Here is a 27,339-nt window from a genome sequence, read left to right on the forward strand (position 1 = left end):
TTATATACTATATTCTTAGAATAAAGTAAGCTAGACAAAAAATGTTACTAAAATCATAAGGAAAAGAAAATACACTTACTCTTGTACTGTATTATATTTATCAAAAAAAATCCACATGTGAGTGGACCCACATAATTCAAACCCCTGTTGTTCAAGGGTCAACTGTAATATAATTTGGAGCATAGAATAGTGTGTCTTTCCTTTCAATGCATATATAAGATAACCTAACAATATTGTTTAGTGAGGGTCCTGTCTTAAGGAATAAATAATAACCACATATAACCACATGCTAATATAATAAATGATGCTTTAAGCATTAGAGAATAGTTATTTTTTTCTTAGGCAGTGGAGCTATTCTCTTTAAAATCTGGTTCACAGTAATATTCTCCTTGGAAAATAATTTCCTCCTAGCTAATGCCAGTGCACAGTACCCATTAGATTATCAGAAATTCCAACTTACTGCACTCCTCAGTGTAGTTTATTGTAATACCACATTTCTTTGTTTTATTTTTTTCGACTTCAAGCATATAAAATTAGAATAGTGTAATGAACTTGCCTGTACCCATAATGCAGCTTTAACAGTTACAAACACATGACCAATGTGGTTTCATCTCTGCCCCTTCCTACTTTCCCACTCCTGCTCACTGGTGAATTATTTTAAAGAAAATCTAAGATACCATTTTCTTTCATCCATAAGTACTTTAATAAATACCTTTAAAAGATAAGGATTCTTCTAAAAAAATAGTGTAATAACAACAGTGTAATAATAGTATAATAGTATAATAGCAGTATCACACCAGAAAATTAATAATAGTTCTTTAAATTATCAAATACCCAGTCAGTGTTCAAATTTTTCTGCTTATCTTATGATCTTTTTAATTTTTATTTTTTTAAAACTTTTGTTTATCTCTACACCCAATGTGGGGTTTGAACTCACGACCCCAAAATCAAGAGTGACATTCTCCTCTGAGCCAGCCAGCCGCCCCATCTTATGATTTTTTTAAACTGTTAGTTTATACAAGTCAAGATTCAATTTTCCCTTTCCTCTGTTTTAATTTCTTTGTGTCTAACTCTTTATTTATATTTATTTTTAAAAGGGGTCATTTGTCTTACAGAATTTTTCACATTCTGGATTTTGCTGATTTCATCCCCACAGCATTCTTTAAAATATTTCCTTTTCCTTAAATTTCTTGTTAACTGATGGTTAGGTCAAGAATCTGGATATGATTTAGGCTCTTTTTTTAAAAGCAAGAATAAAAATGTTCCAGCTTTTCAAACATCGCTAATTTGAGATGCTACTTTTATTAAATTTCCATAGTAATGCCACCATTTTAAGTTCTACAGACATAAAGGAAATCACTTTAGTTTTTAATAAGGTAAAATATTCAATCCCAGTTTTTTAAATGATGATTTTGCTTCATTTTAACACTTTTTTCCTCTCAGATTTGGCAAGAAGAAAAATACGCATTTGCTGTTTGTTTTTATCACCCCTGAAAATTTTAAAGGTATGTGCCTGCTGGACATATTATTTGTTTTTTCTCCAAATAAAACTCATAAGGTCAATATTTAAAACAAAAACTCTTAGGTTGTGTTTCAGGGCATGGAGCCGACATTACTTTAAGTGAGCCACTGACCATCGAGAAAATGAGTATTGTGGTAAAATACTGGAAAATCTATTTCTCAAGTACTGGTGAGTGAAAACCAAATATCCAAAGGTTTGAAAAATTCTAATTAAATTTTACAAAAGCTATACTTCTACATTTTTAAGTTGTTTTCCACTTATGCCTTTTATTTGCTAAGGATTAACTGTATACTATGTACTGTAAAGAACACGTAGTCCCTATTAATCATGGTCTAAAGGGAAGACATGTAAATAAAATGAAATATACGTTCTCTACCTGTGAAGAAAAAATTTACATTTTCCACAGTTGAAAATGTGTTGCCCAAGGACAAATACAGTTCTGCGGCAGGCACAAGGTTTTTCTTTTTAGTGCCCTAGTTGCTACCATCATTCCTTATTCTTTAAAATGGAATTAATCATGTCATTGTATGAGTGTCTAAAAGCCAGGGCCACTAACCTTGAATTGTATCACACTTTCTGCTTTGCAAAATACTTGCTCATAAATTAGTTTACTTCTTTAAGTTAGTAGGGTGGTTATCCTTTCTGTTTTAGATTTTTAGATACAGATAATTAGTGTCACCGCTTCAATTAGATCTCCCATTTCTAAATTCTTCACCTACATTGTATTATGTGTATCACCAGCATCTAAATACTTAAGCTAATTAAATTCACTTTAATTTGGCTTATAAAAGGACAGACTCCAATATCTGAAATTAAATTCTACTGGAATCATTGTTGGTCAATGACTCTTTATGGTTTTCCTAGGCCTGGGATACTAGCTAGGAATTTTTTTTAAATTATGATGATGTTTTCTTAAAATGGGCCTGAAAAACACTTTCAGGATTATCCTGTATAAACTCCTACTCCAGATGATATAGGACTCAGTACACCCCTCCTTTTTTCATGTTTTGTTTTGTTTTTTAACATTCAGGGAAGATTAGTGAGTCTGTTCTGTAACATTCCAAAGTGGCTCCCAGCCCCTGCAGCCTCAAAGTTCTTCCTGGAAATGGCTAACTGGTGACCCAGATCCTGTTTTCAACCTCTTATTTGGCTCTCAGAACAGCTGCTCATCACCACCTGTCTGGCACCCTCCCTATTGGTCATAAGCACGTCTGCTTCTGGTCATCTCATCTTTGCTCTGAGGATGAGCAGCTGCAAAAAAAAAAAAAAAAGAAAGAAAGAAAGAAAAGAAAAGAAAATGAAAGAAAAAAAAATCAGATGTCATATTTTGACAATACAACTGCCTACCATAGACTCATACATATTTTCTTTCTCTGACATTTACCTCTATATAAGAACTTAATAAATAAACTGAGTTGAATGTGTTTTAAGCACACCTATCACTAATTTACTAGAATCTGGTTGAAAGAGAATGTCCTGGAGTGAATAGAATGTATATTTTCATTTTTTGTTCTAACCTGGGTGATTTCATGCTTTGCAAACTAAAATTTATAAATTGCTTTCTGTAAAAAATACTGCTTTGTAAAGTCTATTGAATAAAAAGTGGCAACTGCTTTTTGATGAGGGCTTGTATGTACGATCAACATCATCCCCACCAGTGATTTTAGAATTAAAATAGCCCCCCTTTTAAAACTTTCAGTTAAGAATGAATATGCTGTGAAGCCTGAAGAACCGGGATTGCCCCAGCAGAAGTCCTGCAGTGAACAATTGGGATATTTTTCTACTGATCTATTTGCTTGGTTAGTTTTTTTTCACTTTTTCATAGTAACAGTTCTTACTGTATAACTTCTGGAGAACTTCCTGATTGTGGAACACTAGTTCAAGTGCTAGGGGTGATGCAAAAGGAAGAAGAGGTTGTGTTATAGAAGGGGGATGGGACTTTTTCTGTATTTCAGAGTCCCGAACTGGGACTGTGGATACATATTGCAGAGGTATTCACTTCAATATAAGGAAGTACTTCATAGCAATCCGGGTTGGCCAGAGGGGACCAGGGTGAATTGCACAGTAGTAAGTTCCCCAACACTAGGGAATAGTAGAATAGTAGAATCTTCTTTGAACAAAAATTTTACATATAACCCCAGTATTTAAACAGGCAAGAGCAGCCTCAGATGTTACCCACTTACCACTAAGCTCTCTGATGTCTTTTTTGAACTCATGAATCTGTCCCCACAATTACTGAAAACAACTTTTAAGAAAGGTCTGTTTCTGTCCCCACCTCTTCCACTGATAGAACTGATATTTAAACCTGCGTTGGATAATAGGAAGTTGAACTGGGGTCAGACCTTTCTCATGCTAGCATTATCTGCTTATAAAAATTCAGTTTTTGTGAATTTCTTTTATTCACTTTAAGTGATTTCCAAGGAGATTTTAAATAGAGCATAGGGCTACAAGGAATGAACAGAGCTGCTGAGGACATGGGTGATGATGGTGAGAATTTTGAGTCAGTCACTTCCAGAATTTGTAGAATGTGACCATCAACTCTTTGCAGAAATGTGACTATCTACTACTTTGAACAAGGAAAAGACCTGGCAACCAATAAGTGTGGGTAAACCAAAGATGTGCTCACTTAAATAGTACAGAGATATCACAGGTTTCTTCATCTTATTTAACATTTTAACCTGAAAGAAATTTATTGTATTATACCTATCCAGGAAATGAGGTTGGGAAGGGTTTTGGAAGGCTTTGTGATTTTCTTGTATTACTTGTAACTTCTTTTTATTTTATTTTATTTTATTATGTTATGTTAATCACCATATAATTACATCATTAGTTTTTGATGTAGTGTTCCATGATTCATTGTGCATACACCCAGTGCTCCATGCAGAATGTGCCCTCTTTAATACCCATCACCAGGCTAACCCATCCCCCCACCCCCTCCCCTCTAGAACCCTCAGTTTGTTTCTCAGAGTCCATAGTCTCTCATGGTTTGTCTCACCCTCCGATTTCCGCCCCCTTCATTTTTCCCTTCCTACTATCTTCTTTTTTTTTTTTTAACATATAATATATTATTTGTTTCAGAGGTACAGGTCTTGTAACTTCTTTTTGAACCCTCCTTGTCTTAAATCTTTATTTTTCCTCAGAATTCTACCATTACAAATAAAAGTACATTTTCAAATCAAGTTATGTCCCTTGGGATAAAGGAGATAGTATTAGTATATAAGTTTCTTAGGGAAATATTTTTAAAAATTAACCAAAATGCTTGGAGAAGTTTTAGAAAAATGGTAGAATCAGAAGGTATCTAAATGGAAGGAGTCTGATCTCTGCTGATCAAGTTGAAATAGTGTACTGTGGTCCTTTAATCCTTTGTGTTGTCTTCCTGTAATACACCTTTCAAGACAGTCATATAATTTGGGGTAGGCATAATCAATGAGGTCAGAATATTTTAATCCTGCTTACACTTTAATCCTCTGTTACTCTTTATCTGTATATTTTAGAATTTTGAATAATCATTGGATTTATGATGATCTTGATCATAAATTCTTTAGAGTCTCTGAAATAAAATATTCTGCACCAAATATGTAAGGTGAAGTGTTTTGGTATTTTCTGCACCTTTGCATGAAGCAAGGGACTTAGAGAAACACCTTTGATTACCGTATTGGTGCTTATTGTTCAATATTGCCTGACAATTTTCCTCTTAAGTCTATAACATTATTTTCTCTTGTTTCTAGCTCTGAATCTCTAAGAAATGACACTGGGTTTGAATTAAAGGCTCCGTTGCCAGATTTTGAGAAAAGCAAAAAGATTTCTCTTCTTCATTCAAGCAAGGAAAAGCTGAGAAGGTGAATTATGGTATAGTCCATTTTTAGTATTATTCCTTTCATGGAAAAAATTACTTTCATGATTCCATAATTGTTTGTAGTACTGTTAAAAGTCTCTGTGAAACTAGTAACTGGCAACTAAATACATGCCACTCACTCATTCATTCCTTTATTCACTCAGCAAATTATCTGTGAATATCTGATATGTGCCAAAATACGATTACAGCACCAAATAAAAAAATAAATTCTTGCCTTCAAGATCTTAGTCTAGTGCTCAGACTTATAAATAGGCTATTACATAGAAAATCATGTTTTCATAACCGTCGTTATAGAGAGGAGCACATAGTAAGCATCCTGGGAAAGTTACCTAAGACAGAATGAGGGAGCAGGAAGGCTTTCTTGAGGAAATGATGCTAAATTGAGATTTGAATGCAAAGTGACTATTAATTTGGTTTAAAAGTCAGGGGAGGATGTTTCATTTGGCAGGAAAAGCAGGTACAGAGGCCGGCAGTATAAGAAAGTTCAGTGAATTTATTATCCTGTGCTGTGTCCATGTACTTGGCTATAATGGCACAAGTGGGAGGGGGCAGGAGACGAGAAGTAGTAGGTAAGGGTTGTGCACATCGTGTTAAGAAATTTGAATTTGAATCTGAAATTGTTGGGGAGGCCCCCGAGGATTTTTGCAAAGGAGTGATGTGATAAGATTTGCACCTAGAGTGAACACTCTAGCAGGATGTTAGAGAGTGAGTTGAATCTAGAAGACTGTGGAATCTGTCAAAAGAAGTGAAGAAACCTAACTATGTTTTTAGAAATGGGATAAGGAAGAATAAACTGAGTCCAGATATACTAAGTGGGTAGATTCAGTGTAAGCATGGATGCGGGAGGAGTCAAGTATAACTTGCAAGTAGATGTTGCATCCACCAACTGGGAAGTTCAGTAGAACGGCAGGCTGGCAGTGGGAGGTGATTTTTGCGCTTGTTGGGTGTGAACACCTCCAGGTTTACACGAAGCTGTCCAGTCAGGAGTTGGCCCTGAGGTTCTAGAGAAAGATCTAGGCTAGAAATATGGACTTAGAACTCTCAGGATACAGCGTCTACTTAAAGAGTGGTTGTAGTAGGGATAGATATGATGACTTTGCAAAGCATGTAGAGAAGAGATAAATGGAAAAAAGAGAACCTTGGGAAAAATCTATGTAAGGTAGGGGCAGCAGAGAAGAAATCGGGGAAAAGAAAGATCAGGAAGCCAAGAGGGATTGGAATTGAAGAGACCAGGGAGAGGAGTTTCCTAAAGGAATGAGTGTTCAAGAGTATCACATGGCAGGGAGCAAGTAAGGGGAGAACTAATAATTAACTATTTGTATTTGGCAGAACCTAAACATCATTGGTCTTGGCAAAAATAATTTCATTGGCATGGTTAGGAAAGAAGCATCATTGTGGAAAGATGGAAAATTAAAGGTGGGAGCATAAATGAAAGGAAAGAGAAAATTAGGGTGTGTGATCTGTAAAAGGGGATCTAGAGCAAAATGAGAAATTTTGATAAGATTGGGCCAGACTTGAATATGTTTATATTTATATTCCAGAAGAAAATAGCTGGAAGAGAGATAGAGGTCTTGAAGATACTCATATTCTGATTATCTGTATTGTAAAATATGGTGTATCTGTGGTATAAAAAATGAAACCAAAATTTGTTGGCTTGATACATGGTTTTATGGATTAACAATTTGAGCAGGACTCAGTGGGCAATTCTTTTGTCTACATGACATCAACTGGGGTCACTTTGCAGTATTCAGCTAGTGGATGGTCTAGTCAGGACAGTCCAAGACATTATGTCTGGAGCCTTTGCAGGGATGGCTGGAAGGCTAAGCTCAGCTGGGGCTATCAGTTAAAGCTTCTCCAGCACGGTAGTCTCAGGGTTGTCAGGCTCCACTGTTCTAAGAGACAGGGAGAGGAAGCTGCCACTGTCTTAAGGCCTGGGACCAGAAACTGGCTCGGTGCTATTTCTCCCATATGCTTTTGGTCACAGCAGTCACAGAACTATCCTGATCTAAAGGAAGGGTACATAGAACCCCACCTCTCAGTGGGAGGAATGTCAAATAATATTAATCCCCTACAACTGGAGAGGGGGGTTGGTGATGGACTTGGTATCCCTAAGTAGATAGAAGCTTATGGAATCTAGAACCAGGTGGGAGAACACCTCTTCTACTGAAAATGGAGAGAAGGAGCTAGAGCTAAATGTGGATAAGATTCATCTTTTCATGGCCTCCATTATCTGTTGGAGATCAATGGAGAGGTAGTTTTGGGCTTGGTGAGATGGGCTGGTGGATGGGCTAGTTTAGTCCAAAAGACCTTCACTCACATGTTTGGCTGCTTTGGCTGAATGAAAGCTTAGGTAGTGTCTGCTGGCTAGTGCTAACCCATAGATTTCACTGATCTGCACTGACTGAGAAAAATACAGAGCAATGAGTATTTTTAAAGCTATATATTATGCAATTTATATTCCAAGATTTTATTTTCCATATTTTATTTTGTGTTAAATTATGATATTTCTAAATGGTTGCAATGGAAGGATATTGGGAGGTGCTACCTCTCTTATTTTTCACGTTGAGATCCAATGTTGGAAGTCCTGTATGGGTCCTCCAAACTTCCATGTTGTTTGTATTTTCTTCATTTTAATGGTTGATGAAAACTAAAATCTGAGAACCACTCATCTCCCAGACTAAAAAGATGCTTTGGAGGGTGTGTACCCCTGTGGCACTATTTAAAGAACTAGAAATCTTTGTTTCCCAAAAAGAAAAGCTGTTACCAGGGTACCCCATCTTCCCCTTTAGAGATTTGCTTGAGAGATACCAGAAAGTAAAGAATCCATCCCTAATTATTTTTTTGCCTTTTCCTCCTCTTAACCCTTATGATGATGCTCATGAATCTTAGTCTGTTTCCCTTCCTCCTTCTCCTCCCAATCAGCTGCTTTACACACGCTTTTGTCTTGTCTTGCTCCCTTTGGTTTTTTTTTCGCAGCATAAGGTAACATGATGTTGACTAATGTTGAGAAGATAATGGTCCTGGCTGATGGTTTTGAGTATTTGCATTTGGGAAGTTCTTTTTTTTTTTTTTAATGTGATGTTAATCACCATACATTACATCACTAGTTTTTGATGTACTGTTCCATGATTTATTGTTTGTGTATAACACCCAGTGCTCCATTCAGTACGTGCCCTCTTTAATGCCCATCACCAGGCTAACCCATCCCCCCACCCCCCTCCCCTCTAGAACCCTCAGTTTGTTTCTCAGAGTCCATAGTCTCTCATGGTTCGTCTCCCCCTCTGATTTCCCCCCCTTCATTCTTCCCCTCCTGCTATCTTCTTTTTTTTTTTTTAACATATATTATTTGTTTCAGAGGTACAGGTCTGTGATTCAACATTCTTGCACGATTCACAGCGCTCACCATAGCACATGCCCTCCCCAATGTCTATCACCCAGCCACCCCCTTCCTCCCACCCCCCTCCACTCCAGCAACCCTCAGTTTGTACAAGTCTAACAACTCTGTTTACTTTATCAGAACAGATTAATAAAAATTGACTACCTCATTCTGATATTCTTGATGAAATCCCTTTTGTCATATGTGTTTTAAATACATTAAATATGTTTTCATCTTGTTAAGGTATACTTTTCAGAGTGATGCCATGTCATCGTTTTGTTTGTGCGTCCATGAATCTGAAATGATGGTGGTTTAATCATTTTGGAGATGTCTACTCACTTGGAAAGACGTGAAAGCGAGCTTTGCCATAGTCTTAGAAATTGAAGGAATGTGTAACAGGGAGTTAGTTCTCAGAGGATCTCAAGTCTGATCTGGCCAAAATTCTTCCCTCTGTGAGTTCTTGTTTGCTTGAGACACATTTGTGCAGAGGAGAGACCCAAGGACTTAGTTTGGACCGAGGTCTTTGGCCTCAGATCCCTTACAGCCTCTCAGAATCACTCTTAACTGGGGGAGAATGAAACCAGATTTGTTCTTGTCCTGACTTATTTGGATTGGATCATAACCAAGCTGGCTACTGGCTACTGAGATTGGTAACAAAGACAAAACATGCCCTTTGACTTGTTGTCGTCTACTGCTGTTACATACACAAAAGAAAAGGACAAGACTACATGGAGTCTCTGGAGCCTATTCTACTTCTCTGAGCCAACAGTAACATCCTTCACAGTTTCACTAAATGTTTCCTCTTCATTCTTCTGTTTTCTTTTAGTTAAAAAAAAAAATATCATGGTATAATTAACACACAAGGAGATACAATGAAGTTAACATACAATGAAATCTTCAGTGTATGTTTTTTAATCTCTTTGGTGAAGTGTCCATTTTTTTGTCTATCTTTCTACTGGGTTTTTCTGTGTTTTTTTTATTGATTTTTAGAAATTCATTATATATTCTGGATTTACTAGCCTTTTGCCAAATATCTATATTGCAAATATCTTCTCTCAGACCATGTGTTGATATATACACATTTTTAGTTAATACATAAGACTTTAAAGAAATTCTGCTCACAAGAGGTCACTTTGAGTTGTCTCACTCAAAGGATGAAACTTTACTTAATCTGTTTACTCCACTATCACTTAAGGATATAGGTCTAATATTTTCCTGCCCTGTCCTAACCTCAAGTTCCTAATCTTGATGTGAGAGCCAGAAAGATTTAAGAAGCAATGAACAAAGCTAGATCCATAATGCTTGCTAATACACTCTATAGTCTCAGGAATATTCGAGAATTTAGGATAAAGAGTTATACTTAATATCAGAAGATTAAATTAGTGTCTTTGAGAGGTAAGTTGCATGTGTTTAAGTGTATGGTTTGATGAATTTTAAAAAGATGGTTTGTTACCCACTGTTCCCTAGAGGAGGAAGTATTATCACACCATTTAGGGCTACACAAGGAAACACCAGGGTTGGTCACGGGGCAGACAAATGGATACACCCATCTAAACCACAACCTTTCCATTATATTAGAATGTTCCCTTGTGTAGTAAGCATGTCTTTTTATTCTGATGTTTTGACATCGGGGAAATTACTGGCCATGGGGAGACTGCCCATCCCACAGGTAACTAGTTTTTGGAGATCATAAATGACTTGCCAATGAGCATGCCTTGCATATGTGCAAACTGACCCATCCAGAGACCACCCTACACCTGCCTCCTCTATCTGGCTCTTACGCTCCAGGCCAATATTGCCTTGCCCTTATCACCTCAGGGTGAGGTGCTGCCACACAACTTGGGACAGCCCCTACATCCCAGAGCCTGCTGAAATTATTCAATCTGGCCAATCCTAAGCCTGCTTACCTACCCTGCCTGTTTCTTCTCTCAGAAACCACAGTAAAGGCTCTTGCCCTTGTTTTCTTCTGACTCCTTCTGCCTCCTAACTGCCCCTGGTGCTTTCCCATGTGGCCCTGTGTGGTGTGAAGTGGCCCCCTCCTCTTAGGAACTGTGAGTAACAAGCTGTCATTTTAATGGCAGCCATCTCCTGATCCGTTGGCCTCCCCATACCAGAATAATAATAAAACCTGCATTTTTTTTTAAGATTTTTTTATTATTTGACAGAGACACAGCGAGAGAGGGAAGACAAGCAGGGGGAGCGGGAGAGGGAGAAGCAGGCTTCCCGCGGAGCAGGGAGCCGGATGTGGGGCTCGATCCCAGGACCCTGGGATCATGACCTGAGCCGAAGGCAGACGCTTAAGGACTGAGCCACCTGGGTGCCCCTAAAACCTGCATTTTTAATTACCTCATGCTCTTTCCTGGTCTGTCCTCTCCCATCCCCTGGGGGCAGCTATTATTCTGATTTCTATCACTATAGATTTGTTTTGCTTGTTCTAGAACTTTATATAAATGGAACCATCAATATGTACACTTAGGTCTGGCTTCTTTCACCCAGAAACATTTTAAGATCCATTAACGTTGTGTTTTAGTGGTTTGTTCCTTTTTACGGTTGAGGAATATTCCATTGTGTAAATATACCACACTTTGGTTATTCATTTTCTGGGTTTTATCTATTAAGAATAAAGTTACTGTGGGGGCGCCTGGCTGACTCAGTTGGTAGAGCATGAGACTCTTGATCGCAGGGTCCTGAGCTTATTTAAAAAAAAAAGAAGAAGAAAGCTACTGTGAACATTCTTTTATATATGTTTGTGAACTTAGATTTCCATTTCTCTCAGAAATAGAGTTGTGTACCACGGATTGGTGTATGTTTCTCTTTTTTAGGAGACTTCCAAGCAGAAATCTAAAATAGTAGCACCATTTTGCACTCCCACCAGCAGTATATGAGAGTACTAGTTGCTCCCTGTCCTCATCAACTTTTGGTACTGTTCGTCTTTTCCATTTTAGTAATTCTTTTGGTTGTGCAGTGTGATCTAACTGTGATTCTAAATTTGTATTTTCCTGATGATTAATGAGATTGAGCAGCTTTTCGTGGCTTCTGGCCATTTCTGTATCTTTTTTTATAAAGTCTGTTCATATCTTTTGCCCCTTAAAAAAACCTTTTGCTTACTTGTGTTTTTGTTATTGAGTTGTAGGAGCTCTTTATTTTTTTTTAATTTAATTTTTAAAGACTTATTATTTTTTTTAATTATTCATTTGAGACACAGAGATACAGAGATACACAGAGAGAGAGAGCATGAACAGGGGGAGAGGCAGAGGGAGAGGGAGAAGCAGGCTCCCCACTGAGCCATGAGTGGGATGTGGGGTTTGATCCTAGGACCCTGGGATCATGACCTCAGCTGAAGGAAGACGCTTAACCATCTGAGCCACCCAGGCGCCCCTGTAGGAGCTCTTTAATATTCTGGATTCATATCTTTTGTCAAATTTATGTCTTGAAATATTTTCTTCTAGCCTGGGGATAACCATTTTTGTGAACTGTTGTATCTTCTCATGAACAGCAAGCAGCTTTTAAAAAACTTTGATGAAGTCTAATTTATCAATATTTAAAAATATATATCATACTTTATCCTGTATTAGCTTACCACCAAGTTGCAATTACATGTCCTTATGTTGTCTACAAGATGTTTTATAGTTTTAGCTTTTATGATTATTTATCTTAAATTAATTTTTATTCATGGCATGAAGTGTTGAGTTTTTTTTTTTTCAGATGGAGATTTTAAAAATTTTGTTGAAAAAGCTTTCCATTCTTTAGTGAATTGCTTTGGTACTTTCATAAAAATCAATTACCATATAATTATCTGTGTATTTCTAGATTCCCTGTTCCACTGATCTGCTTATTTATCTTCTCCTCCTCCAGTATTACATGTAGTGATTAATGTAGCTTTACTATTCTCAAAATCAGATAAAGTCCTCCAACTTTGTTCTTCATTTTCAAGTTGCTTTGGATATTAAAGGTCCTTTGAATTTTCATGTAAATTTTATTTTTATTTTTATTTTTTTAAATGTTTTATTTATTTATTCATGAGAGTCAGAGAGAGAGAGAGGCAGGGGGAGAAGCCGGCTCCCTGCCTAGCAGGGAGCCCGATGTGGGACTCGATCCCAGGACCCCCGGATCATGACCTGAGCCGAAGGCAGACGCTTAACCATCTGAGCCACCCAGGCGCCCCTTTCATGTAAATTTTAAAATAAGCTTGTCAATTTCTTCCTTTAAAAAATCCTGCTAAGATACTGATTACAATTGTGTTGAATCAATAGATCAGTTTGGGGGAAAATTGATGTTGAACAGTAATGATTCTGGCAGTCCATCTCTCCATTTTTTAAAGGCCTTTATTTCAACAGTGTTTTGTAGTTTATTACATTTATTTCTGAATGTTTTGTTAGGTTTTAAAATTTTTTGTTGTAAGCAATTTTTTATTCACATATCCAAAATTTTCATAACTAGCATCTAGAATTAAATTTATTTTGTATGTTGACCTACTATCCCATGACCTAGCTTTATCTATTCATCACTTCTAGTCATTTTTTTTGTGGATTTCTCACATACACAATTATGTCATCTTTGAATAAAGACATCTTTTTTCCAGTCTTTGTGGCTTTTATTTCTGTTTCTTGCCTTAATACTGGCTAGGTTCACCAGTTGTTTTTATTAGAAGTGATGAAAGTAGCATCCTTGCCTTGTTTACAGTTTCACAGGGAAAGTGTTAAGTCGTTTACCATTGCTTATGATGTAGGCTCTGTTTTTATACATACCTTTTATCAGTTTAAGAAAGTTTTCTTCTATTCCGACTTCAAGTTTTCATCATGAATGGATGCAAAATTTTGTCAGTGTGTTTTCGGTATTTATTAAGATGATTATAGATGTTCTCTTTTTTCCTGTTAACCTACTGGTTACATTGATTATTTTAAAATGCTATACTCTTCTTGTCGTATTCTCTTACTTATTGCTAATTTGGTTTGCTGATATTTCATTAAAAATTTTTGTATCTGTGTTCATGAAGGTTATTGGTTTCTAATTTTCTTATGCCTTTATTGTATTTTGGTATCAGGGAAATGCTGATAAGATGAAATAGAAAGTCTTCTTTCCTTCCTCTTCTGTTTTCTGAAAGAATTTATAGAATTTTATAGAATTCAACAGAATTTATAGAATTCAATTTCTTTAATGATTATAGGACTAGATTTTCTGTGTTTTTCCTCTAAGTTGGTTTAATTTCTGTCTTTCAAGAAGTTTGTCCATTTAACCCCAGGTGTTAAGTTTATTGAATGACTTTTTGTTCATAATACTCTCATAATCCTTTTAATGTCTGCGGATCTCTGATGATATTCCTTCTTTCATTTCTGGCATTGAAAATTTGTTTTCTTTTTTTTTCTTGATCAGTCTGACAAGGGGTTTATCAGTTTTACTAATTTTTTCAGTGAACCAAATTTTTATTCATTGATTTTCTGTAATATTTGCCCCTTTTATATTTGATTCCACTCTGTCATTTCCTTTTTTTCTATACTTTGCTCTTTTTTCTATTTTCTTAGGTAGAAACTTAAACCATTTATTTTAACCTTTTCTTTTTTCTTTTTAAATATTTATTTATTTTAGAGAAAGAGGGGGGAAGGGCAGGGGGAAAAGGGAGAGAGAGAGAATCCTCAGACAGACACCCTGCTGAGCACAGAGCCCAAAACGGTGCTCAATTCCACAACCCTGAGATCATGACTTGAGCCAAAAATCAAGAGTCAGTCGCTTAACCGACTGAAAAAAAAAAGTTCACAGAACATATATAAAAGAATGTGTATGGTAAATTTTGTTGTAAGCAATTTTTTTATTCATATATCCAAAATTTTTATAACTAGCATCTAGAATTAATTTAACCAGTTGAGCCACCTACGTGCCCATCTTTTCTTCTTTTCTAATAAAAATGTTTAAAACTATAAATTTCCATTTATAAACGTTTTTTCTTATCAGTGCTTTAGCAGCATCTCATAAATTTTGACATATTAGATTTTCACTATCCTTTAGTTCAAAATATTTTTCTCATATCCCTTGTAATTTTTTCTTTGACCACTGCTTATTTAGAAGTGTGTAACTTAATTTCCAAATGTTTGGAGATTTTCCAGGTATTGATTTATAATTTAATTACATTATCATCTGAGAATATATTCTGCCAGGTTTCTATCCTTTGATATTTTCTGAGCTTTGTTTTATGGCCCAAAGTATGGTCACCCTTAATGAGTATTCCATGTGCACTTGAAGCAAATGTGTATTCTGCTGTTTGGGGTTATAGTGTTCTAAATATTAATAAGGTAGAATTAGTGGTGTTTTTCATATATATTCTGTATCCTTATTGATTATTTTAAGTTAAAATCTTCAGTGATGACTGTAGATTGCTTTATTTTTACTTCATTCCTGTCAGTTTTTGCTTCATGTGTTTTGAAATTGTTGTTAGTTGCCTGTCTTCTTTTTTTTTTAAGATTTTATTTATTTATTTGAGAGAGAGAGAAAGAGAGGGAGCATAAGTTGGGGGAGGGGCAAGAGGGAGAGGAAGAGGGAGAAGACTCCCCACTGAGCATGGAGCCAGATGCAGGGCTCAAATCGCAAGACCCTGAGATCTTGACCTCAGCTGAAGTCAGAAGCTTAACCTACTGAGCCACCCAGGTGCCCCAGTTGCCTGTCTTTTTAATGAATTGACCATTTATCATTAGGAAATGATAAGCTCTAATTATCTATCCTAATACTTCATCTTAAAAATCTACTTTGATATTCGTATAGCTTTCTTATGAAAGCACGGTTTTTTGTAACCTAAATATGTCTTTATATTTAAAGAGTATCTCTTGTAAACAGCATGTAGCTGAATCTTATTTTCCTCTTTAATTTGTCCATTCTGACAATTTCTGCTGTTCCGTTGGAATGTTTATTTGATTTACATATAATATAATTACTGTTAAGTTTGACTTTAGGTCCATGATTTTTCTATTTGGTTTTCACTAGTTCTGTTTTCTTTTCCTTTTTTCCCCTCATTGCCTGCCTTCTTTTGGATTAATCAAGTGTGTTTTGCCTTCCTTTTTATCTCCTCTGTTGGCTTTTGAGCCAAAATTACTATTTTTAGTGGTTGCTCTAGGGTTATAATATGCATCCTTAACATAGTCTACCTTGTTTTGATATTATGATACTTAATATACAGTAGTATATTTCCACTTACCTTCTATTTTTGTTATTGTTGTCACACATTTTATTTTTACGTATGTTATCAGCCCCACGTTTTATTATTTTTGCTTTAAATTGTAAGCTATTCTTCCAGTTATCTTTTGCTATGTAACAAATTGCCCTAAAACTTGGTAGCTTAAAACAACAGCCTATTCATCATATCTTACAATTTTATGGATTATCAATTTTAGTAGACCTTGATTCTGTGATTCTTCCCCACATGGCATTTACTGTGGTTACCCCCGTGGTAAATGGCCTGTCTAGAGCACCCAGCCAGCTTCATCCACACGGATAGTCCCTAGGTGGGGCGTGGTTGAAACGTTGTGCTCAGATCAGTTGCTCTCTTTTCCTGTACTCCTCCCACCTCTCCACATGGTCTCTTCAGCAAGCTAGCCAGTCTTCGCTCATGGCTCAGGATTTAATGAGGCCAGTATTGAAGCTATGTCTCCTTAAATGCTAGTCCTAGAACTGTTGTAGGTATTTCTCTGGATATCTTTTGATTAATGCAGGCACAGGCCAGCAGAGATTCAAGGGGAGGGGAAATAGACCCTATACCTTTATTGAAGAAGTGGTAAATAATTTTCAGTCATTTTAACCTGTAACTATTGTTTTTTCTTTTAGCTCAGGTTTTAGATTTTTTTTAAAGTTAAACAGTATCTTCACTGTTTATAAGGTTATTTCTGAGTTGCAAAAATTCTCTGTGTTTTTTCTGTATTACCATGTTTTTTTCCCCCTCTATTCTCCCATTTAGTCTTAGCTGCCACAATCAGACAGGTAGAAAGTATGAGAACATTTTGTTCTTGCATCTCTAGTAGAAACCTGAGCAGCAGACATAACTGCTCCAGATCTGTCAGAGACCTACTTTTGGTTTTTAAGATATTAATAAATTAGAAATAAATTAGCCTTTTATGTATGCTACCATAGTTATTATGTCTGATACCCACCACTTCTTTGTGTAAATCATATTTCCATCAGGTATTATTTCCTAACGGTAAATAATGAAATAAGTTACTTTCATGTAAAAGATAACTCAGAGATTTTGACACCAGCAGACCTACAGGGTAAGAGAGCTAAAGGATATTCTTTAGGCTAAATGGAAATGATAACAAATGGAAACTTGGATCTTTAGGAAGGGCTGAATAGAATCAGAAATGATAAATATGTGAATAAATATTAGAAAACAGACATTTTCCCTCTATATTTATATAAAATGCTTCAGACTGTTATAAGTGAAAATTATAGCATTATATTGTGGAGCTGGTAATACAGGTGACTCTTAAACAACACAAAGGTTAGGGGCACCGATACCCATGCAGTCAAAAATCTGTGTATAACTTTTGACTCCCCCCAAAACTTAGTTACTAATAGCCTGCTGGTGACCAGAAGCCTTACCAATAACATAAACAGTTGACTAACACATAGTTTATATTATATATGTATATGTGTGTATAGTGTATATATATATATATACTATATTCTCACAAAGCCAAATAAAAGAAAATATTAATAAAATTAATTAATAAAATCATAAGAAAGATAAAATACATTTAAGGTACTATACTGTATTTATTGAAAAAAATCTGTGTGTAAATGGACCCATGTAGTTCAAACCCATGCTGTTCAGAGATCAACTGTATATATAGATGTAGTACATGTGACAACTATAGCATGAAGGATGAGTGGGGCAAAGGTACTTACATGATTGCAGCATATATGTTTTATGTGATGTCATAAAATTTTAACTCTAAATAGACTGTGAAAAGTTATATATTATAATCCCCAGAACAACCCTAGCCCAACAAAGAGATATGCAGAAGGCATAGCTTTGAAACCAATAAACAAATTAAAATTGGATTTTAAAAATTATTCAAAATGAAGACAAGAAAGTAGGAACAGAAGAACAAAAAAGCCAAAGAAACTACAGGAAAAAAGTCGTAAAACAGTAGACTGTCATCCACCTATATTCAACTTATAGCGCAGATTGTCAGAATGGATAAAAACAAACAAAAAAAACAAGATCCATTTATCTGTTGTCCACCATAAATATAAAGACACAGTAAGGTAAATAAATACAAAAATATATACTGTGAAACATATGTATAAGAAGACCAGACTGGTTACATTAATACCAAATAAAGTAGACTTCAAGACAAGCAGTATCACTTGAAGTAAAGGGCAGCTTTTCATAATGATGAAAGAATCGACTTATCAGAATGATATAACAGTCACAAATAGTATGTGACTAGGTAATTGAAACAATAGTTCACAGAATTAAAGATACAAATATCAGTAAACATTGTTGGAGATTTTACATCCCTCTCTATACAACAGTTAGACACCAAAAATTAGTAAGATATAGAAGATGTGAACACTTTTAACCACCTTGATCTAGTAGGTATTTATAGAACATTATATACAGCAACCACAGAAGAATACACATTCTTTTCAAAGGCACATGGTACATTCACTTAGATAAATTGTATGCTGGGGGATATAATATGTTTTGTTACATTTAAGACAGTTGAATTTGGGAGTATGTTCCCTGACAATGAAGTTAAATTAAAAATCAGTAAGAATTAGATGTAAAGGAAAACCTCAAATATTTGAAAGGTTAAAAACATACTTCTAAATAATCCATGGGTAAAAGAAAAATGTCACAAGAAAAATTAGAAAATATTGCAAACTGAATGATGGTGAGAAAAGCATATTTCAAAATGTGGGAGATGCAGCTAAAACAAAGCTTGTGGAAAACACTATGGCTTTAAATGCTTATATTAGAAAAGGCGAAAGGTCTAAAAATCAATGACCTAATAAGAGTCCATTTTAAGGAGCCAGAAAAAGTAAAGTAAATTAAATCCAAAATAAATAGAAAGTGGGGAAAGCAGGCAGGCGAGGAGAGAGACCAAAAGCATTTTACCAATATCTTGAAATAAAAGAGGAATTATCACTATATATCCTATAAATATTTAAATATAAAAAGGATATATTTTGAAGAATTTTATGCCAGCAAGCTCAGCAATTTAGACAGAATAGACACATTTTTGAAAAATACAATTTATCAACACTGATACCAGATGAAGCAGAAAATCTGAATAGTTCTATATAGTAAAGAAATTGAACTTGTTATTAAAAAGCTTACCAAAGAGGAAATATTAAGATCAGATGGTTTTACTGATGAATTCTGTCAAATATTTAAAGAATACTAACCTTAAATTCTTAGAGAAAATGGAAGAGGAAGGAATACTTCCTGACCCATTTCATGAAGCCAGCATAACCCTAAACCTAATGAAGATATTATTAAAAAATAGAAAATTACAGACCAATTTATCCTTCATGAACAGGAACATAAAAATGTCTAACATTATTTTAGCAAATCAAAGCAAGTAATATATGAAGATGTAAATACATCATGACCATACAGGTTATATCCTAGAAAAGCAAAGCTGGTGTAATATTCAAAACATCAATGTGATTCACGTTAAACAGAATAAAGGAGAAAAACGATATGATTAACAGATTCTGAAAAATTATTTGACTACATTCAATACTCTTTCAAAATTAAAAAAAAACTTTCAGCAAATCAGACATGGAAGAGAAGCTCCTCAATCTGTTAAAGGGCATTTGTGAAAACCTGTAGCTAGTAGTACTTAATGATGAAAATCTGACCATGTTCTTTAGAAAGATCTGGAAAAAGTAAGAGTGTCCATTCCTACCACTTCTATTCATTATTGACTAAACTGTCCTAGCCATTGCAATTAGGTAAGAAAAAGAAATAACCTACAGATTAGAAAGTAAGAAGCAAAACTTTCTTATTTATAGATGGCATGATTGTGTATGAAGTCCTAAGACACCCACAAAACAACCTCTAGAACCAAAAAATTAATATAGCAAGGTTGCAGGATATAAGATCAATGTACAAAAATTAATTGTATTTTTATATATAAGCAGCAAACAATTAGAAAATGAAAATTCGGGGTGCCTGGGTGGCTCAGTTGGTTAAGTGTATGACTCTTGGCTTTGACTCAGGTTGTGATCTCCGGGTCATGAGAGCAAGCCCTGCATTGAGCTCCCCACTGAGCAGGAAGTCTGCTTGAGATTCTTTCCCCCTCCCTCCCCCTCTGTTCTTCCCCCACTTGCATTCTCTTTCTTTCTCGAATAAATAAAATATTTTAAAAAATTAAAATTAAAAATAATTACATTTACAACAGAGTAAAAGAGCCTTATAATACTTAGGAAAAAACGTGCAAAAGACACATAGGATCGGGCACCTGGGTGGCTCAGTCAGTTAAGTGTCTGTCTTCTGCTCAGGTCATGATCCCAGTGTCCTGGGATCGAGTCCCACATTGGGCTCCCTGCTCAGCATGGAATCTGCTTCCCCCTCTTCCTCTGCTCCTACCCCTGCTCATGCTCACTCTCTCTCTGTCTCTCTCTCAAATAAATAAATAAAATATTTTTTAAAAAGACACATAGGATCTATACATTGATCACTCAAAATGTTGCTGCGAGAAACTAAGGAAAACCTAAATCATGGATTATACCATAATGACAAATCAAAAGAATCATTATTTTATTTATTTATCTGACAGAGAGAGACAGACCGCAAGAGAGGGAACACAAGCAGGGGGAGTGGGAGAGGGAGAAGCAGGCTTCCCGCTGAGCAGGGAGCCAAATGTGGGGCTTGATCCCAGGATCCCAGAATCAAGACCCCAGCAGAAGGCAGATGCCTAACAACTGAGCCACCCAGGCGCCCCAAGAATCATTATTGTTAAGATGTTAGTTCTCACCAAATTGAAATATAACTTTATTTGAATATAAACCATAATTCCAGTAGGGAGTTTTTTGGTAAAAATTGATAATCTGATTAAAAAATGAAAAAGGCCTAGAATATAAAAGGACTTAGAATAAAGTAATCTTGAAAGAAAAAGTACAACAAAAATGGAAGAAACTATTTGACTTCAAGACTTAAAATACAGCTACAGTAATCAATATGTTACTATCATAATGACCAATAGATCAAAGGAGCCACACATTTGTGTTCATTTGATTTTCAGTAAATCACCAGAGCAAACTTATTGGGAAATAAAAATATTTTCTATAAATGGTGTTGGAATATCTGGATATCCAAATGGAAAAACAGTGAACCTTGACCCCTTACTCATACCATATAAAAGTTAATTCAAGATGGAGCATAGACTGATTTATACTATAAAGCTAAAACTATAAAGCTTCTAAAATAGCACTGTTTAATAAAACTTTCTGCAATGTTAGAAATGCCCTATATTTGCATCCATTGTCCAATAAGGTAGCTGCTAGTCATATGTGGTTGTTGAGTATTTGAAATATGTCTATTGGGAAGTTAATTTTGTTTTATTTAATTTTAACTAGTTTATATTTATGTAGACTAATGGCTATATATGTCTATATAGACCAGTCTAATGGACTGTACTGGACAGAACAGTTCTAGAAAAAAACGTAGGAAAATGTCTTCACAAGCTGAGGGTAGGCAGCCGTTCCGTAGACACAGAAATCAATAACCATAAAAGAAGAGTAAATGAATTAGACTCATCAAAATTTAAAACTTTTGCTATCAAAACACACCACTAAGAAAATAAGTAGGCAAACCATAGACTGGGAGAAAATACTTGCTAAATAAGTATGCTGACAAAATTCCGGTATTACAGATAATACAGAACTCCTAAAGCTCAATACCAAAAAGACCTACAATCCAGTTAAAATGAAGATAAAATACTTGAACAGACACTTCACAAAGGAAGATATGCAAGTGCCCAATAAGCACCAAAAAAAGTGCTCAACATAATTTTTTGTCATGGAAATGCAAATTAAAGCACAAGGTACTACCATGTATTCCTCAGAAAGGCCAAAATGCTAAAATTAGAACTACTGACAATATTAAATGTTGTCAAGGATCTGGAACAGCAGGAACCTTCATACACTGATGGTGGGAGTGTACAATGGTACTATTTTGGGAAAAGTTCTACCAGTTTCTTATAAATTTATAAAATTAACCCATTAAGTCTATTCCTAGATATGTTCCCAGCGAAATAAAAACATGCATTCACAAAAAGACGTATGGAATGATTTAGCAGTTTTATCCATAATGACCAAAAACTGGAAACAGCCGAAGTGTTCATCAGTAAGAGAATGGATAAATAAGCTGTGGCATATTTATACTATAGAATGCTGTTACTCAATAAAAAGAAACAAACTACTGATAATCAACAGCCACATGGGCAAATTTCAAAAATATTGTGCTTAGTGAAAGAAGAAAATCTTACATAAAATGGCACATGCTGTAAGTTTTGATTTATATGAAGGTCAAAAACAAGCAAAACAAATGTGGGATGGAAAAATATCAGAAATGTTTTTGACCCTTTTCAAAGATTGGGAAGAACATAAAGAACTTTCTGGAGTTGTAATAATGTTAATTAGGGTTTTTGTTACATAGTTTTGTGCCTTTGTCAAAACTCATAGAATGGTACCCTTAAGATTTGTGTATTTTATGTAACTTTTATTTGAAAATAAATTAATTCTAGCTAATATGTTTAAGAGTTTAGTGCCTTAAGTTTACAACTTACTTTGAAATGCTTCAGTATAATACAGTGGATTGATTATGGCAGGGGAATGCTTCATATATGACAAAGCAAGGACAGTGAATGTTCATTGTAGATTCTAGGTAGGTGCAGTATATACATTTTCTCTGCACAAATTCTTACTTCTTTCAACTTTCAAGAATTAAGATCCTAAATTCTTTCATTCTTTTTGTGTGTTTGAACATTTTCCTAATGAATGTTGGAAAAAAAAATAATATGATTTTTTAGTATAAAAGTGACTTGTACCTAGCACAAATATTTGGGAAACATAAAAAAATAAAAGGAAGAAACTATTTTCCATAACCCAACCATCCAGAAATAACTATTACTTGATGGTTTCACTTTCTTCTTCTATGCTTTATTTTTACTTTGATGTCTATGACCATATTTTATATGCTGCCTTATATTTTATACTTATATCCTATAAAATATCCTGTTTTTCCCCCAATAAGATTTATAGCTTTTCATTTCCACTGCCAGAGAATTGTTTACTGCGTTAGTATACTATAGCTTAATTAAGTATCCATCTATTTTGTGTTTAGGTTGTTTTTTATATCTTACTGATAATACTGCTATAATGGATATCATTTTGCAAAAAGTTTGTTCTGTGTTTTAGGTCCTTGTAAGTGCAAGTAGCATGTCAAAGGGTATGAGAAATTTCAGAGCTCTTCATACACATCGTCAAATTGTGGACATTTTTTCTGGAATAGTCCCTGAAACACCTCTGTAGAACCCTCAGAGATGCTCCAAGTCCAATTAAAACACCACTGACCTAGAATATTTGAATTATTCACAGGCTATATGTCAAATTGAATTTTCTTAAGATTTATTTATTTATTTATTTTTGGGAGAGAGAGCGAGAGCGTAAGCATGTGCATACAAATGGGAGAAGTAGGAGGAAGAGAGAGAACGCCTAGTGGACTCCCTGCGGAGCGTGGAGCCTGTTGCAGAGTCAGTCCCAAAACCCTGAGACCACGACCCCAGTCGAAATCAAAGAGTTAGATGCTTAACTGACTGAGCTACCCAGGTGCCCCAAATTGGATTTTTTAATGGATTTTTTTTTTTTTGGCCATTTTGAGGTTCAGAAAGGTTTGGTGACTTGCCAAAGATTCCTGCTGGTAATTGACAGAGCCACCATTTGACCTTATATATGTCAAGGTGCTATTCAGCCCAAAACAGGTGTTTAATAATGTTGGTTAAGTGAACACATGCATAAATGAAGGTACCAAAGGCTTAGATTTACATTTCCAATGCAGTTCCCTTCGGAGCTACGAAAGACTTAGGTTATCAGGCTGATACTAGCCTGAATGATGTTCTCATTTGCATATTGGTTTATTTGTTCCATTCATACCTACCTCATGGGAAGAAAACAGCTTTCTGATTTTTCTTTGGCTCAGAACACAGAATTACATGTAGCACATGACACTAATTGATCTGATTTTGGAAATGTGGTCCAGGTCACAGTGACATGAGTATCTCCTGACTGTCTTCATCCGCTAGGCTTCTAGTGTGAATCGCAGAAGCACCTGTGTGTAGCATGCCATTCCCTTCTCTGAGGGAGGTTCCCTAGGCAGGGTCATTCTGCACACTGCAGGGGGCCTGGGGCTAGTGACCTGGGGCTGCCCTCAGCACAGACATTGTACTTGGCAGCAGTGTGAGCAGACGCCCCAGGAAGCTGTGGTTCCAGGGCTGTGGAGGCTGCTGGCTTAGGGGGACACGGCCTTTCTGTGAAACAGACTAGATGGAGAGGGAGGCAGTTCCTCTGCAAACAAACCCAGGAGGAAGAATTGTTTGTCCTTGTGTACAAAGAAGAAAGTGAGACTAATTATTCCTGATTTATTACAATTCTCTGCTCAGAGAACGAATCAAGTATTGCTGTGAGCAACTGCGTACTCTGTTGCCATATATAAAGGGAAGAAAGAATGACTCGGCTTCGATTCTTGAGGCAACAGTTGATTATGTGAAGTACATCCGGGAGAAAATCCCTCCAGCCATTATGGGCCAGGTATTTGACTCCAAGCCCTTGAATTTTATCCTCATACATGGTGCTTTAAAGCCACAGCTTTATTTTTTATAATTGGAAATGTATGTGTGTTTGTGTATATGAAAAAATATCTATCTAAATAGCTCTCCCTCTCTCCCTCTCTCTCTCTCAGATTACAGAAGTACTTCAGAGCAATAGGAGGTTTTGTAAGAAACAGCAGATGTCCATCCAGCTATCCCTTCCAGCCACGATCATGGCACAAAGGTATGATGAAGACTCTTATGAATTGGAAGCTGGCTTGTTAGTTTCCTCTGATGCTAACACTAGAAGTATTGTAGACAGGCACTGAACCCACCCATTGTGAAAACTCAAGTATTTATTAAGAATCAGTGAACTTGGGGCACCTGGATGGCACAGTCAGTGAAGCGTCCAACTCTTGATTTCGGCTCAGGTCATAATCTCAGGGTTGTGAGATCAAGCCCATTGTGGGGCTCCATGCAGGGCATGGACCCTGCTTAAGATTCTTTCTCCCTCTGCTCTTCCTCTACCCCCCCATCGCCCCCCATGTGCCCACACTCTGTCTCCCAAAAAAAAAATCCGTGAAGTTTTCCCATTGCCAATGTGTGTCATTTAGTCGCAGTGATAAAATATGTAATATTCTCAGGCCCATGTCCTTTCATCATTTGACTCACTCTTATTTCTTCTCTTGTTAATTCTGAAGATCTTAAAATAAGGCTTTATCGGTAGTGATGGTCGTGACTGGCAGACCGACAGAGGCAGGATGCATTCTAGCATTCCTCTGTCACAGGAGGTCATGGGCCCTGGAGCAGTCCAGCCCTATTTCAGTTGGGGGTTTTTAAAGAATTTGCTAGTACAAAATGTGACGTGCCAAATGAATGCTTTCTTTTTTAAATTTATTAGAATATATAAACAAAGAAAAATTATAAAGCAAATCATTCCTGTACATTCTAAACTTATCATCATGAATCCTGTTCAGCCATTTGTTGTTAGGCCTAAATTATCCGTAGTGTAGGCTCCATCTGTGTTATTTAGAACTTGAATGATAGAAGAACAGTTGAACTCAGCAGTGTTCATGTAGTCTTCTTGGAGAATTGTGTAAGGTTTTTTTTTTTTTTTTCCTGCTCTTTTAAGGGAAAATGGTGTGTTGACAAGCACTTACTCACCTGTCAGAGGGATCAGATTCCTGGCTAATAAGTGCTTGAATGTGTACTCTGTTCCTGCCTCAGGGGGCTCCTTGGATGAAGCCGTGACAGGTGAGCTGCACCTGATACCCTGTAGTAGGCTTGGCTTGCGTGGTGTCCTGGGCACCCTTGCACTCCCATGCATTCATTGCTGTAGCCAGGGAAAGGAGTGTAGCTAGAGTACTTTTGGTATTACCTGCTCGAAGTACAAAAGATGGCCACAGACGTTCATATGGTGTTATCTCGGAAATTGGGTTTAAAATTGACCATCGTTCCCAGAAAGCTCATTTTCTTTTTATTGAGGAATAACTGACATATAACATTATATTAGCTTCAGGTGTACAACATGATTTGTTATGTGTGCACATTGTGAAATGATCACCACAATAAGTCTGCTTAACATCTGTCAATAAGATTAAAATATTTTTTTCTTGTGATGAGAACTTTTAAGATCTAATCTCTTAACAACTTTCAAATATGCAGAATAGTATTATTAATTATAATCACCATGCTGTATATCACCATGACTTTTCTATTTTGTAACTGGAAGTTTTATACCTTTTGACTGGTTTCACCCATTTCATCCCCCCCCCAATCCCCACCCCTGGAAACCACTAATCTGTTCTCTGTACCTATGAGCTCAATTTTTATATGTTTGTTTGTTTTTTGAGATTCTGTATATAAATGAGATCATACAGTATTTGTCTTCCTCTGACTTATTTCACAAAGCATAATGCCCTCAAGGTCTATCTATACTGTCATAAATGAAAAGATTTCATTCTTTTTTTATGGCTGAATAATATTTCTGTGTGTGTGTGTGTGTGTGTGTGTGTATTTATATATCTATACCAATCACATTTTCTCTATCCATTTATCCATCAGTGGATACTCAGGTTGTTCTTGGCTGTTGTCAATAATGCTGCAATGAACATAGAGGTGCCTATATCTTTTTGAGTTAGTATTTTCATTTTTTTTGGATAAATTACCCGGAGATAGGATTGCTGGATCATATAGTAGCACTATTTTAATTTTTTTGAGGAACCTCCATACTGTTTTCCATAGTGGCTACATCAATTTACATTCCCACCAACAGGGCACAAGTACATATCTTCACCAACACTTATTATTTCTTGTCTTTTTGGTAATAGCCATTCTAATGGGTGTGAGGTAATATCTTGTGGTTTTGATTTACATTTCCCTGATAATTAATGATGTTGGGCCTCTTTTCATGTACCCATTGGCCATTTGTATGTCTTCTTTGGAAAAATTCCTATTTAGATCCTCTGTCCATGTTTAAATCAGTTTGTTTCTTTGCTGTTACTTATAGGAGTTCTTATATATTTTGGATATTAACCCCGTATCAGATATGTGACTTGAAAATATTTTCTCCCATCCCATAGGTTTCCTTTTCATTTGGTTGATGGTTTCCTTTGCTGTGGAGAAGCTTTTTGGTTTGATATTATAGTCCCCCCATGTTTATTTTTGCTTTTGTTGCCTTTGCTTTTGGTGTCAAATCCAAAAAAGTATCTCCAATACACCCTCTTTTCTTCTAGGAGTTCTATGGTTTCAGGTTTTATGTTTAAGTCTTTAATCTATTTTG

General features: G+C 35.9%; 1 protein-coding gene across 2 annotated transcripts in view; it reads left to right on the plus strand.

Moving 5' to 3' along the window:
* The window catches only part of SOHLH2 (spermatogenesis and oogenesis specific basic helix-loop-helix 2), a 50,819-nt gene that overhangs the window by 17,701 nt on the left and 5,779 nt on the right, over positions 1 to 27,339 (plus strand). For both annotated transcript variants that reach the window (XM_025875032.2, XM_073894674.1), the window contains exons 3-9: positions 1,444 to 1,505; positions 1,586 to 1,690; positions 3,222 to 3,321; positions 5,251 to 5,361; positions 24,411 to 24,558; positions 24,710 to 24,801; positions 25,690 to 25,811. In XM_025875032.2, coding sequence (XP_025730817.1) covers positions 1,444 to 1,505; positions 1,586 to 1,690; positions 3,222 to 3,321; positions 5,251 to 5,361; positions 24,411 to 24,558; positions 24,710 to 24,801; positions 25,690 to 25,811 — 740 coding nt within the window. The remainder of the gene's footprint in view (positions 1 to 1,443; positions 1,506 to 1,585; positions 1,691 to 3,221; positions 3,322 to 5,250; positions 5,362 to 24,410; positions 24,559 to 24,709; positions 24,802 to 25,689; positions 25,812 to 27,339) is intronic.

Source organism: Callorhinus ursinus, unplaced genomic scaffold, assembly GCF_003265705.2.
Source record: "Callorhinus ursinus isolate GAN/ISIS: 27379988/994484 unplaced genomic scaffold, GSC_fseal_2.0 scaffold7, whole genome shotgun sequence".
NCBI lineage: Eukaryota > Metazoa > Chordata > Mammalia > Carnivora > Otariidae > Callorhinus > Callorhinus ursinus.